The 14,603-nt window shown below is 55.1% G+C and overlaps 2 protein-coding genes across 9 annotated transcripts in view; one reads left to right on the top strand and one right to left on the bottom strand.

The window, feature by feature from the left end:
- NFAT5 (nuclear factor of activated T cells 5) overlaps positions 1-11,265 on the top strand; it is a 54,438-nt gene extending 43,173 nt beyond the window's left edge. For 7 of the 8 annotated variants that reach the window (XM_064722913.1, XM_064722911.1, XM_064722917.1 and 4 more), the window contains 3 exons: positions 102-2,511; positions 3,269-3,518; positions 4,342-11,265. In XM_064722913.1, coding sequence (XP_064578983.1) covers positions 102-2,511; positions 3,269-3,507 — 2,649 coding nt within the window. In that variant the 3' untranslated portion in view covers positions 3,508-3,518; positions 4,342-11,265. The remainder of the gene's footprint in view (positions 1-101; positions 2,512-3,268; positions 3,519-4,341) is intronic. The other variant, XM_064722912.1, reaches the window with a different exon arrangement.
- NOB1 (NIN1 (RPN12) binding protein 1 homolog) lies at positions 11,235-14,525 on the bottom strand. The gene is made up of 9 exons (XM_064722921.1): positions 14,405-14,525; positions 14,187-14,319; positions 13,947-14,080; positions 13,789-13,860; positions 13,572-13,703; positions 13,265-13,480; positions 13,014-13,111; positions 12,788-12,932; positions 11,235-12,401 (listed from the first exon to the last, which is right to left on the bottom strand). Exons 1-9 carry the CDS (start codon positions 14,480-14,482, stop codon positions 12,132-12,134), a joined length of 1,278 nt encoding a protein of 425 aa, XP_064578991.1. The 5' UTR covers positions 14,483-14,525; the 3' UTR covers positions 11,235-12,131.
- Between the last annotated feature and the right edge of the window lie 78 nt (positions 14,526-14,603).

The raw sequence follows: 14,603 nt of genomic DNA, 5'->3' as shown, positions 1-14,603 counted from the left end.
CATCTCACATCTCTCTCTGATCTTCCCTGGACATGGGGGATTTTGGGAAATTGTATTTCCATCACCCCAGTAAGTTTGTAAATTACCAAATCTCTTTTCAGGCTTCGAATGTGGTTGGACCAACTCAGCAAACATTGGAAAACAGCATGTCCGGCATATCAACTTCTGCTTCCCATTTACCTTCTGAAGGCGAAAACCAGCAGCAGCTGCAGCCCAAGGTGTTCAATGCAGAACCCCTGAGCACCATCCAGCCGCAGGACATTTCTCAGCCGGGCAGCATTCTGCAGAGCAGCGATGCCCTGCTGCAGCAGGCGGCGCAGTTCCCGGGCAGGGAGTCGCAGCCCCGCGAGGTGCTGCAGTCGGACGGCACCGTGGTGGCTCTGTCCCAGCTGGCCGAGGCCTCGCAGCAGCAGCCGCAGCCCACGCTGGCGGAGCCGGCCCAGGCCCTGCAGCAGCAGATCTCCTCGAGCATCTTCTCGTCGGCCAGCGGCGTCAGTCAGCTCCAGAACACCATCCAGCAGCTCCAGGCTGGGAACTTCCCCACCAACACCGCCACGGGCAGCAGCAGGAACGTCGACTTGGTGCAGCAGGTTCTGGAAGCTCAGCAGCAGTTATCTTCCGTTCTGTTTTCGGGCTCAGACAGCAGCGAGGATGTCCAGGATCAGCTGAACGCAGACATCTTTCAGCAGGTCAGCCAGATACAGAGCAGCGTGAACCCCGGGATGTTTTCCTCCTCGGACACAGCTGTCCATTCCAGAGCAGAGAACCTTTTGCCTGGCCGAGCTGAGAGCGTCCACCCGCAGCCCGAGGGTGCCCTGTCCAGCCAGCAGCAGCAGCAGCAGCAGCAGCAGGCCATGGAGACCTCGGCGGCCATGGTGATGGGCATGCAGCAGAACATGTGCCAGGCGGCCACGCAGATGCAGTCGGAGCTGTTCTCGTCCAGCACGGCGGGGAACGGGGCCCTGCAGCAGTCCCCGGTGTACCAGCAGGCGTCGCACATGATGGGCGGCCTGTCCGGCAGCGAGGACATGCAGATGCAGTGCGAGCTGTTCTCCTCGTCCCCGGGCGTGGCTGGCGGCGAGGCGGCCGCCCCCGCGCAGCAGCCCGTGTCCAGCAGCGGGGCTGCCATGTTCCAGCCCAGCAGCTCTGCGGAGGGAGAGGAGGCCTCGGGCCAGGGCAAACAGATGCAGAGCTCTGTGTTCCAGACCATGGTTCAGATGCAGCACGGCGGGGAAAGTCAGTCCCAGGTTAATCTCTTCTCGTCCACCAAGACCATGATGAGTGTCCAGGCCAGTGGGACTCAGCAGCAGGGCGGGGCTCTGTTCCAGCAAGGTGGAGAAATGATGTCCATTCAGTCGGGAAGCTTCATCCAACAGTCCCCACACTCGCAAGCTCAGCTTTTCCACTCTCAGAACCCTATTGGTGACACTCAGAATATATCCCAGGAAACGCAAGGATCCCTTTTTCATAGCTCAAATTCCATTGTCCACAACCAGACCAACACTAATTCCTCTGACCAACTGCAGCCCCCCATGTTCCACTCACAGAATGCCATGGGTGTCTTGCAGAGCTCCTCGGTGCCTCAAGACCAGCAGTCTGCCAACATGTTCCTTTCCCAGAGTTCCATGAGCAACCCTGCCACTCAGGAGGAGCAGATGTCGTTCTTCACAAGCCCAAACCCCATTTCTCCTCTTCAGACAGCAACAAACACTGAACAGCAGACTTCTTTCCAGCAGCAGACGCAGATCTCTCATATGCAGAGCTCCATGCTTCCCCAGGAGCAGCCCCAGGCTCAGCCAGCTCAGCAGGGTTTGTTTCAGTCCCAGGTGTCGTTGGGCTCCATCCAGTCCAGCTCCATCCCTCAGAACCAACAAGGAGCCATCTTCCAGCCTCAGCATTCGATTGTTGCCATCCAGAGCAGCCCTCCCTCTCAGGAGCAGCAGCAGCAGCAGCAGCAGAACATGATGTTCAGCAATCAAAATGCAATGAGTACAATGGCCCCCCAAAAGCAGAACATGATTTTCAATCCAAACCAAAACCCAGTCACCAATCAGGAGCAACAAGGCCAGTCCATTTTTCATCCACAGTCCAACATGGCCTCGATGAATCAGGAGCAGCAGCCCATGCAATTCCAGAGTCAGACCACAGTGTCTTCTCTCCAGAATCCTGGCTCCAGCCAGGCTGAAGCACAGCAGCCAGCCATCTTCCATAACTCGCCCCAGATTCAGCTGGTCCAAGGGTCCCCAAGTTCTCAAGAGCAACAAGTCACCCTGTTCATCTCGTCAGCTTCCATGTCTGCCCTGCAGAACAGCATGAGCCAGCCGGAGCTGCAGCAGTCCCCCATGTACTCCTCCCAGAACAGCATGGCAGGAATGCCAGGAACTGCTTCTCCTCCCCAGCAGCAGGCTCCTCTGTTCCACAACACGGCGGGAGGGGCCATCAACCAGCTGCAGAACTCCCCTGCCTCGTCCCAGCAGACCTCGGGGATATTCCTGTTCGGCATCCAGAACAGTAAGTGACAGTGCCCCGTGCTGGGCTTGCCTGGGAGAGCTGCCATAGAAACAGGGAATGCTTTGGGTGGGAAGGGACCTCAAAGCCCTGCCATGGCTGGGACACCTCCCACTGCCCCAGGCTGCTCCAAGCCCAGTGTCCAGCCTGGCCTTGGGCACTGCCAGGGATCCAGGGGCAGCCACAGCTGCTCTGGGCACCTGTGCCAGGGCCTGCCCACCCTCACAGGGAAGAGTTTCTCATTAACATCTAATCTAGGAATGATTGTGCCTCTCCTAAGAGAGCATTTCTGTGGCTGTTTTTGATTTCCACAATATATGTGTTGCCTCTCTTCACGTTGCTGAAGGAAAGCGAGGATTTTAGAAGCTGTAGAGCCCGGAGAAGTGTCTGTTAAAGTGTCCTTAGCTGTACAAACCTGCACTTTGCCTTGTCTCCTCTCTGGACCCAGCCTGCATGGCTGGTTCTGTGGGATGCAGAGCCTTTCTCTGTGTGCAGAGCTCTGTGGGTGCCTGTGAGCCCCAGCAGTGAGGGGTGCAGGTGTTGCCCACACCAGGCTGTAGCAGTGTGTGAGCAGTGAGGGGTGCAGGTGTTGCCCACACCAGGCTGTAGAAGCCATGTGAGCAGTGAGGGGTGCAGGTGTTGCCCACACCAGGCTGTCGCAGCCGTCCCAGGGTGGGTGCCCAGCTGGTGGCGGTGGGCTGTGGCTTTGCCGCGGGCACTCTGGCCCGTGCCAGGACACTGAGCTGTCCCTTTTCCCCAGACTGCGGGCAGCTGCTGCCCCCCGGGCCGGCGGCGCTGCCGGAGGAGCTGATGGCCATGGGGCAGCCGGGGCAGGCGCAGGGCGAGGCGCAGCCCCCCGTGCCCGCCCTGCTGCCCCAGCCCCTGCCCGAGACCCCCCCGCTGCCCCCGGCCATGGCCGCCAACCAGAACATGGAGAAGATCGACGACCTGCTCGTGTCCTTGCAGAACCAGGGCAACAACATGGCTGGCTCCTTCTAACGAGGCAAGTGGTGAGTTTGGCTCTCTGGGTTCTTTGTTCGGTGCATTTACACCTTGCCGTGTGTGACCGTGCTTTAAGAGTTCAGCTAAAGCACCAGTGAGGCTGGATTAAGACTAAAATACCAGAATGAAGTTATTAAAACCAGTCAGCGGTCAGAAGTTGTATGAAACAGTTGAGACTGTGTCTTGTTCATTTTTCCTACGTTTTGTCATGTGCCGTGAGAGTCGGGTTCTTTGTTAGGGAGGAGAGTGGATCACTGGCAGCTTGGCAGATCAAAACCTTATGAAACATGACTGTGGTTAAAAAACTTGAGACTTACTGAGTAAATGACACCTCAAGTTTGAACTGTTTTTGAACTGTTCTGAACTCTTCCCCTGGGTTACAATAACGTAATGTGAAAACAAGTTTTTGGTGGAATGTGGCAGCTCCTGAGTGTGCCACATGCTGAGGCTGTGTTAGAAACAGCCAACAGCATCAGCTGTTGCTAGGAGACATTCTGCTTTTAGAAGGTGCCTTTTTCAGAGGGGGAAGAGCCTTTGACTACAAATGAGCACCAAGAGCCAGGAGGACTCTGGAGTCCAGTGCTGGTTGTGGTAACTTGGGGTGGTCTTGTCCCAAATCCCCCCCGAGCGTTCACTGAAGTGATGCACGTCATTCCCTAACCCAGAGGGGTTTGGATGTGGAGTTTGGAGTCTCTCCAGAGCTGCTCTTGCTCCTCGCCCCCAGTTCAGTGCCTGCTCATGAGGAACGCCCTGAGGATGAAGCCGGTGCACAGGAGGAGGAGGGGACTGTGGTTAGCTGTGCCTGACTTCTCTGCTTGTTCTCTCACGCAGAAATTCCGTGGAGAAAAAAAAGCGACGATTTCCCAGATCCTCTCAGACCTTCCAACTCTGGATTAGGCTGCGTGGAACCAATTGCTTCTGTGGAAAAGTGGCCTCTTTAAGAGCACAGCGTGGCCAGTGGCAGACCTGAGGCCATGACCATGGAGTTTGGGCTCCACAGTGCCAATAATGCTGAGGAGTTATGCTTTGTGTTACTGGGGCGTGGGGTTGGGCTGTTACCAGGTTCATGAACCTCATTACAGTGGGGGCTCTTGGAATTTAAAGCATATCTGGTCAGTTATTATTGTTGTTGGAAGGTAATCCATGTTACCACGTTTACTTTTTCCCTGCTATTCCTTCCTCCCATCCCTTTTTCCCTGCGGGACGCTCGTGCAGCAGGAGCAGCAGCTGCCTGTGCCCCGAGCCTGAGCCAGCTGCCAGTCAGAGAAGGGATCTCTCCACTGACACAGAGTGGGAGAGCCAGGCCCTCCCTTCATCAATTGCAAGTATTGCTAACTGTAATAACAAGCAGAGAATTGCTGCTGTAAATAACCAGTTCCCATCTCAGAATGGGATTAGCGGTTTTCCACGTCTGTGGAAGCTGGAGTTACGTGGAGCTGTACATAGAGCAAGGGTTTGGTTGGTGGCTCTACAAAATGAAGAAAGGAAGGGGAACTTCCAGCTGATCTTAAAATCTTCTCTAAAACACCTTCAGCTTGAAAAGAACATTCTGTGTGGCTGAGGAAGGGGCTCCTCTGTGTCTCTCCTTCTGACTGATGGGTTGGAGCTCTGTGAAGCCTCATGAGCTGTTCCCAAACCAGCCTTCTCCCTTTTATTCTTTCCATGGTTTTCCCTCGCTCCCTCAGTTTTGTATTTTGTTTTTTTTAAAAAAAAGACATAAATATCCTACTGGATTTAAAGCTAAAGAAAAAGCTTTTAGGAATCCTTGGCAGTAAATTGCTTAGTCAGTAGAAGCTTTGACAAATAATCAAGGAGTAAGGAGAGAGGAAGCAATTTCTCCACCACCTTGTAATTGTAGGAATCCCCCTTAACCCGCCACTTCCAGCTGTGACTGATGGAAATCTTCAGCTTGGCTTTACTCCAAGTAGGGGGCAAATTGCATCATTTTTAAGCCTTCTTAAAAGGTCACTTCATCCCGAGCTGTTGCATCCTTGTAGCACATGAGCTCATCGCAGTTCTGAAGTGATTTTTCCTTTTTCTACCACCGAGCCCCAAGTCTGGTTTCTAGATTGTCATGTTTAATTAAGGAATAAATCATCGACTGATGTTACCGAATGTAAAAACAACCCACTCCAGACCATGCCAGGTGTATTGTGAGGCTTGTGGATTTTTTTGGGTGCTTCAACTCTCCAGACAGTGTGTGATCTCTCCCTACGGCCTCGTGAGATCCGTGTGCTCCCGCGGCGCCCGTTCCGCCTCGGTGGAGTGTAGCTGGTATCACGTCATTCTTCATTTTTGTTATTTGAAATAACAAAGGAACAGTCTGTAAATGGGTTTTTTTTTTTAAGTTCCTCGAGTCTGTTTACTGTGTGTTTTCCCCTTAACTCGTGTGCGTAGTTGAGCCGTGTAGTTTTCCTTGGTTTTTCCTGGATTTCCCCGTTTGTTGGTCTGTCCCACGTTCACTTTCTCTTTCTGTCTCTCTCTTTCTCTCTCTCATTGAGAGGCATTGAATTACGTTTTCAGTAGTAAGGCTTCTTGCCGATATGAAGGGAACTTTTCAGAAAGAGACCTGCTCTGGGTCATTTAATTTTGAATACAGTTTTCAATCGTTCAAGTTTTGGATGGTTTATATCTAATGTGTGTTTCATTTTTTTGGAAAGCTATATTTTGTATTTAGGAAATGGTATAACTATTTTGCTATTTGTACTGAGTGAGTACATTGGCATAAATATAAAAATTTATATATATACATATATATAAAATATTCTTTTTGCCACACATTTTTGTGGTAAATTTGTGAGTTTGTCTGATGTTCTACCACAACGTGGCGTCTGATAACAGTGGGGTGGGGTGGGGTTTGTTATGTCTTTATTGAGTATTTAAGTACTTTTTGCAACATAAATAACGTGTTCATCTCTCGCCATTCCATCAGGCAGTGTTGGTCCAGCTGGCCACGAGAAGCTTCGCTCTGTGTTTGGTGTGTCCCTCACTCACAGCCTAGCCAGGAAACCCAGAGGCATTTAGGATTATATAAAATATGAAATATTGGGGTTTCCCTCAGAATGAGCCATTCAGCTTTTCTCCACTCTCATTGCCTATTTAATATTTTATTATTAGCGCCTCTGTGTTTTAACTCCTAATTTATGATTATGCTCAAACGTTGGAAATTTTAATCAGGACAGAAAGAATTCCCCGCTGCATCATGTCCAGAGCTGCTTTAACCCCAACCCAGACTTCTTCTTTCTGTATTTTATTTTTTTTCCCCTGCTAAGACAAAACATTACCAACATCTTGTAATGGTTCACAAGACGAAAGCACAGCCCCAGCAGTGCCCAGCTGCTGTGTGGGGCTGCTCAGGCTGAGAACAGCGGACCCAACAACGTCCAGAGGGCCGTGGAAGTCCATAGGCACTCGCTGGGGAAGGAGCTGGTGGTGTTTGCAGGATGTGTGTCCCAGGGTGAGCTGTTGGGACACGGAAGGAGTGACAGGAACGATGGATTCGCTCGCGCTGCTTCGGTTTGCTCCTTGTTCCCAAGGGCTCTCTCCGTTTGTGGGTCAGTGCCAAGTCACCAGGGACCAATTCTGCGTGGAACAGGATGAGTGCCCAGAAGAGAACCTCGTCCCAAGCCTGCCACAGCTCCAGGGAAAAAGGGTATGTTTGAATTGTGGGCGTGTTTGAGGTCACTCGTGAAGAGAAGAGGGAAAAAAACATACACAAAAAACCAACCAAGGGCTGTGCTATCCCAGTTTTCCCTTCTGGAAACACCTTCCTTTCCTCGTGTTAAATTTTCCTGTTCATTTTAGGTCAATGTTTAAATGTACAACACTTTGAACATGTGATTTGGTTCCAAGAGGTATTTGTGTGACTGAAGAGGTCGCTCAGCGGTTGGCGCGTGCTCGGCTCTGGGCTGCAGGGGTTGGAGCAGGAGAGAGGAGCTCGGGACAGGCTGCAGGGTGTCCTGGCAGGGAGCAGAGCCTGAGCACGGCTGGCTCTGACCACGGCCCTGAACATTCAGTTCTGAGCATTGGGGTTGGGCAGCAGAGCTTCTCTGTGTCCCCTCAGGGCCTTTGTGTTGTCCGGTTTTCGGCTGTTTGAGGGGCCTGGAAAGGCCCGAGGTGGCCTTGGGGCAGCCCGCGTATCGAAGGACGAGAAGAGGCTTCAGTTCTTCTTTCGGTTTTTATGTTTATTAATTGTTTATCTAAAAGATGTCCTTTCAGCCCGACAGAGCTCTGCTCAGCAGCCAGCCATGAGCACACTGTGTGCCTCCGGACAGCCACGTATCTTTATACCCATTGTTACGTGTACAATATTTATCATTTTTCCCCAATACCATTTATTCTTATTGCTGGGTGCACTTTCAGTAATAACCAATCCAAAAATGCCACCATGGCCAAAGAAGATGGAGGAGAAGAAGAAGAAGAAGAAGGACAGGACACACCCCAATTCCTCCATCTTACTTCTCTAAACCCCCCTGTACATAAATCCTAAACCCTGTGTCTCACCCTCTAATTAGCTAATCTTTTTGCCATTCACCCCGGTGAAGTCCTCTTATCTTCATACAGGTGTCGTCTCCCGTGTAGGATCAAAGTCCAGCCACCAGTCACTTCTGGCAACATTCCAGGACTCCCGGGCCCCCCAAGGGTGGTCTCGGTGGCTCGGCATCTCAGGACTCAGATCCTGAGATCCCACATTGTGTGGCACAGAGGACCCCGAGGTGCCAGGCTGTCGGTCCAGCATCCCTGGGGTCCCAGAGCACCCGTTTGTGGGCACAGGTGAGGGCTGAGGGAGATGGAGCTGCCAACCCCCCCACATCCCCTCAGCTTTTACCCTGAGCGTGCCCAGAGCCCGCCCAGACACCACAGAGCCACGCTCGGTGCAGTTTGAGCTGAACATCTCCTCTGGCAGAGCCACTGGTGCTTTGTGCTTAATTAACAGTAGCTTTGGTATTAATTGCCTCCTCACTGCCTGGTCTTGCTGCAAGCCAAACGCTTTGCTCTTATTTTAACACAAATCTAGTTCAAGAAATAATTCCAGGCTGGCTGTTCTGAAGTGGGTGTCCCCTCTCTGATCAGTGATGATGATTTCTTCTGATCACTGACAGGGTGGCTGCTTCCATGTGGTTTTGAGATAAAATAAGGCACGAGCAGTTAAACAAAACCTTGGCAGGTTTTTACTGGCAGCTGTGTCAGTGGACATTCCCCTCACTTGCATAAGCTGAACTTTATTTTTTAAAGTTTCCATTGATATTTTGATTTAGAATCTCATTTCTAAAAGGAAAATAGGTCTGAATGGATTTTTATTCCTGTTTTGCTGTGCCTCTGCTTGGCAGACGGTTGGGTTCCTTTTGCAGGGCCGTTGTGGGAGAGCAGAGGGAGCACAGACGTGGATCTGAGTGAGGGGAGCAGGGGAGAGCAGAGGGAATTGCTTGGCCTGCTCCGAGCTGCAGGTGGAAGGCAAGAACAGGGAATTCTGGTCACTGCTCATTAGTGCAAAATGGAATTTTATGGTTTTGGGGGGGTTTGTGTTCAGGGGCTCAGGGCAGCTCCATTCTGTAGAAGCTAAAAGCAGACAGCAGTGGGATGCTGTGTTTGTTCAGGGGCTTTGCTTTAATTTGGGCTGGTTTAGTCTGTTGGGGCAGCCTGTGAGCACTTGGTGCTCCTGCTCAGCCCAGCTGTGCCAGCTGTGGTGCCACAGCACCGAGGGTCAGCATTGGGAATGGGGTAAATGTGTTAGGAACAAGGAGAAATGCAGCAGGGCTGAACTCCTGCCAAAGGGAACTTGGGAAACCGGGAGGTCACACAGGAGGAGAGGCTTTTCCTCTCCCAGTCTGTATAGGGATGTAAATATGCACTGCCTGTATATTCTAGGATTATATATATGTATATAGAGGAGTCAGATTATTATATATAAATAGTAGACACAGCATTAGAATACTGTTATATTTACATTTTTATAAACATGAAACAATACTCCTTTTCCTCGGTAGGAGGCTTTTGTAGTAACTCATGAGTAGCTGTCCCACCTCAGTGCTGGACGTGTGTCCTGTTGGTGACATGGATCCAGAACTTGCTCTGCTTGGGAACCTCGCTGGGATCTGTGCCTTGCAAGCAGCTGTGGCCACTTGTGTGGGTTTACATCTTTTAGTTCATACTTGCAGATGAGGTTTAGGGTAGAGCTGACACCCAGGCTGAGGCTGAGCTTCCTGCAGCCCTGAGCATCCCTGGGCTTCCCCTCAGAGCCCTTTCCATGCCAGGGTGGCAGCAGCTGTGCAGACAGGGCTTGGTGGTGCTGGGCTGACACAGCCCACGTGTGGGATGTTACTGTTAGCAGAAGGTCCCTGCTTCTGCTGGGTAGGAGGGGAAGCTCCTCTGCCATTTCTCTTTATTCCCATGAGGGCAGGAGTCTGTAAACTGATTTTTTTACCTGATTCATTAGTGCAACAATCAAAATCTTGAGAATTCCTTGAAAGCCAGTGAAGCTCCCCTTGAATTCTGTCTGTGAGGAACCTGCCACCACTCGTGCTGATTTCTTTCTTGCAGCTTGTGTGAGGAATTAAACCCTAAGAATCATAGAATATCCTGAGCTGGAAAGGACCCACAGGGATCATCCAGTCCAACCCCAGCCCTGCACAGACACCTGAATAATCCCACCCTGGGCATCCCTGGAGCACTGTCCAAACTGTCCTGGAGCTCTGGCAGCCTTGGGGCCGTGCCCATTCCCTGGGCAGTGCCAGCACCCTCTGGGGGAAGAACCTTTCCCTGAAATCCAACCTAAACCTGCCCTGACACAGCTCCAGCCTTTAAATCAGGTCTTACATTCAGTAATGTGTATTGTGTCCAACATGACTTTCAGTTCCAAATCTGTGTTCCACTGGAATTTGTCCTGAGTGGATCAGTGTTATCCTGGTACAGGCCTCTTAGATCACCTCCACCACACTGAGAGCCAGTGTCCTCCTTTGTTCTCTTGGAGTTTGCAGAGCTGAACTCTGCTTTTTGCAGGGATGTGTCATTTTTGCTGTTACACTTTACATTAAATTGCCTGTGTAGGGCCAGGGCAGGGAACGCAGGGATTCCCTGCTCCCTGAGCCCTGTTCAGGTTCCAGCAGCTCCAGGCCTGGCATGAGGGAGGGCTCCTGTTCCCTGACAGGGAAATATAAATACCCCTTGGCTTTGTTTTGGCCCTGGAGCTGCCCCTTGGCATAACGTGTGCAGGAGGAGGTTCCTGTTGGGAAGTGGCTCTGTGGGTCTTGCAGAGCTGGGATCCCATTGCCGTACCCTTAACAGCCTGCAGCATTCCTGGAGCTCTTTTATTCTGGGTAAAAGGAGGCAATTTGAATTATTTCCACCTGAGCTGATGCTGAGTTAAGCTCCAACCCCTTCAGAGCAGAGCTCCTGTCTCTGTCCCTGCACCTCGGGTGGGCTCTGCCCTGCCTGCCAGATGTTCTGGGTGCACCCTCGACCGCTGAGCTGCCTCTTCTGTGTCCTGCAGTGTGAAAGTAGCACCAGATACTCCTTCGTGCAGTCTGTGTATATGGCTTTCGTAGGTGGGTTTCCAAGCACTGATTCCCGGTGTTTTCAGTTTGTCTATGAGGGGATATTTTATTTGCATCTATGTTTTTAGCTCTCCTGTGATAACTTGTTGAATATTAAAAAAAAAAAAAAATATTTTGCTTCTATTGGGACATTTGTATACTCGCAACTATATTTCTGTAAACAGCTGCAGTCGAGAATAAACGATGAAAAGTTTTCATTTTACACTGTGAAGTCTTGTGGTGGTTTTACCAAGGGCATGTCCAGAAGGTGCTGCAGGAAGAGGTCCTTGGGAAGAATCACACTGACCCAGTGGTGTGGGACCCCAGTGACCCTGGGGGGAGGCAGAGGCTGCCCCAGGAGTCCAAAGCCAAGATGCTGGAAGGCACCATGGCCTCAGCAGGATGTGTGAGTGCCTCACCCAATGCCCTTTATCTGCAGCTTTGGCACACTCAGCGTGCCCTGGGGCTGGGGAGGCCCAGGTGTGTTCCCCCTTCCTGCTCCCACTCTGCAGCCTCTCCCCAGCACCAGGGGCCACAGCTGCTATCAGGTGTTTCCTTACTCTGAACAATTTCAGCAGGGTTAAGGGGAAATTGCAGCAGGAGCTGGGCCCAAGAGTCTGCTGTGAAAGATTTCAGCTGATTTATCCACAAAGCTTTACCCCAGAGTTGCCCCCTTCACCCCAGTGCCAGGGTGGGACACAACCCCCTGCCCTGGGCTTTTGTCCTTCTGGAGCTCATTATCCCGTGGGGCAAATGATCCAAGAAATCCTCCCTCCCTCTGCCCCAGCCTCCTCGTTCCTCGAGGCTCACTCAGGGAAAGGCTCCCCCTGGCACAGGCAGCCACAGAACTGGCACTGAGTCACGGGGCTTTGGGGTTTGGTGTTTATTGGGTGACACAGCCCCTGCCCAGGGGTGCCCAGAGAAGCCAACCCACCCTCCCTTATCCCGAGGCCTCCCCAAACCCCGTCACCATCGCCGCAGTCACGGTGGCTCTCCGGGCACCGCGCAGTGGGGACAGGATGGCCCGGCCCTGGCAGAGCCCCCAGCACACCTGGGCAGGTGGGTCCTGCGGGCGGGGCCCGTCCGCCCTCACCTCCTCTTGACGAACTTCTTGGTGACGGCGTTGGGGTTGAGGCGGCGGCGGCCGGCGCCCAGCGCGGCGTCGCGCAGCTGCAGGTGCGCCGCCCGGCTGTGCACGTCGTTCTCGGCGAACGGCGACGCCCCGGCCAGGTAGTCGGGGTCGAACACGTTGGTTTTCTGCCGGGCCTTGCGCGACAGGCGCTGCTGCGGGAAGCGCTGGTCCTCCACCAGGTGCGGGTTGTTGGCGTGCTTGCCGCCCTGCGGCGCCGGCAGCGGGTACTGCGGGGAGAAGGGATCAGCCCTGGCTCCCAGGTGCCCGGTGAGCACAGCACAGCCCCTGGAGAGCTGAGCAAGTGCAGCAGTATCTGGGGAATGTTCTCCGTTTGCCTTAATTCCCTCCAACCTGCCAGCCACAGGCTGGGCTCCCATCCCTGGGATCCCAATGGAAGCATTTCTTCACAGAAGGGGTTGGCAAAGGTGGGAAGGTGCTGCCCAGGGAGGTGGTGGAGTCCCCATCCCGGGAGGTTTGCAAGGAATTGACTGGACATGGCACTCAGTGCCCTGGGCTGGCTGACAAGGTGAGGATCAACCTCACAGGTTGGACTCTATGATCTTGATGGTCTTTTCCCACCTCAGTGGGTCTGGGATTCTGTCCAGGTACTCACCCTGAGCCCCCGGGGGTTCAGCACCTTGGGGTTGCGGGAGAAATGCATGTGGAGACTCCCGTCCTCACTGACACTCACTGCCACCTTCTTGAGGGTCTTGTTACCACAGTGGGGGCAGAACACCTTGGTCATGTCCGAGGTGGTCCTGCGAGGGTGGGATGGGGGTTCAGAGCTCCTGGGGCCGTGGGACACGGGCTCAGCCCAGGCTCAGCCCCAGCCCCAGCACCTGAAGCAGCCGTGGCAGCGCAGGATGTAGCTGCGGGCCCGGCGGATCAGCATCCCGTTCACAGCCAGCACGTGGAGACCCATCTGCAGCAGCACGTTCTGCAAGAGCAGGGACACAGCGGGACCCTGGGACCTGCCAGCCGGGGCACTCAGAGCCCCACAGGCTCTGGGAGGCCTCTGGGACTGAGACCCTGCTGCTCTAACACACGGAGCTGCCCCAGAGCCTGAGCCCGGCCGCAGGCCAGCACCCACCTGCATGGCAAAGTCCGTGGTGACACAGCCCACCTGGACACCCACGGGAGCAGTGTCAAAGTGCCCCATGTCCTGCTGGGCCTCCTTCAGGTTGCTGGGAGTTATCCAGCCTTCATCATCATCGCTCTCCTCATCCTCCTCCTCCTCCTCGCCGGCGCTGGCCCCGTCTGCAGAGCTGCGGTGCTGCTCGGGGGGCTCGGGGCTGCTGGTAATGGCCTGGGCCGGGGGGCAGGAGAGGATCAGGGTGGCACCGAGGGGTCGGGAACGGCAGAGCGAGGGCAGGGAGGAGCCTCCAGAGGATTCTCACCAGCAGCTCCCGCAGCTCCTCCTCGATGCTGGGCAGCGGCGGCCGCCAGTACAGGAAGGATCCGAACTCATCGCTCTCCGCCGGGGCCGGGCTGGGACTGGGCTGGTGCGGGCCCTTCCCCGCGGGCTTGTGCTGGGGGCACGGCACGGGCAGCGCTCAGAGCCCGGGCACGGCACGGGCATGGGCACGGGCACCCCTCCCTCCCGCCGTGCCTTACCTTGGCGGGCAGGTGGAAGCCAGCGAGGTGCAGGGGGGCCTCGGGGTGCCGCGGGGTGGAGCTGAGCCGCACCTGGGGGGCAGCACGGGCCGTCGGCGGGGCCGCTGGAACCGGGCCCCGTGCCGGGCCGCTGGAACCGGGCCCCGCGCCCATCCTACCTTGTCCTGCGGCTCCCAGCGGACGCAGCCGGGGCCGTCGATCTCGGCCTGGAGCTGGCACGTGAGGGCGAGCACCTGCAGGTCGGCGGCCGAGAGGCTCGGGTAGTCCCCGGTCTTCTTGGAGAACTCGGTCACTGCGGGGGAGCAGCGGCGCGGTCGGGCCGGGCCGGGCCGAGCCGAGCCGGGCGGGGCCGCTCCGGCGGGGGAAGGAGCCGGTGGCGGGGCCGGCCCGGCACTCACCGAGGCGCAGCAGCTCGGGGCGCGGGCGGCGGACCCGCAGCTCGCAGGGCAGCGCGGCGAGGCGGCGGCGCGCCGGCCGGTCCCGGATCTCGGCCAGCACCTCGGGCACGGTGTACAGCGCGTCTGCGATGTCCTGCGGGCAGCGCCGTCACACCGGCCCGTAAGCCCTGACCCACCCCCCCCGTCCCTCCGGTGTCTCCCCGGTGTTCCCCCGGTACCTGCAGCGGGGCCGCGCTCAGGAACGCGCCCGTGTCGGCCACGACGTGCGGAACACGCGCCATGTCTGCGTGCCCCATGGCCCACCCCGGCCGCCGTCGAAGCGCCGCGGGAAGCACACCGGGAGTTGTGGTCCGGGCGCGGGGCACGCCGGGAGTTGTAGTTCAGTTGGGGCACGCCGGGAGCGGCGCCGTGCCCCGG

This window comes from Zonotrichia leucophrys, chromosome 11 (assembly GCF_028769735.1).
Source record: "Zonotrichia leucophrys gambelii isolate GWCS_2022_RI chromosome 11, RI_Zleu_2.0, whole genome shotgun sequence".
Taxonomy (NCBI): Eukaryota; Metazoa; Chordata; class Aves; order Passeriformes; family Passerellidae; genus Zonotrichia; species Zonotrichia leucophrys.
The sequence above is the reverse complement of the archived record's forward strand: the minus strand, read 5'-3'. Positions and strand labels throughout refer to the sequence as shown.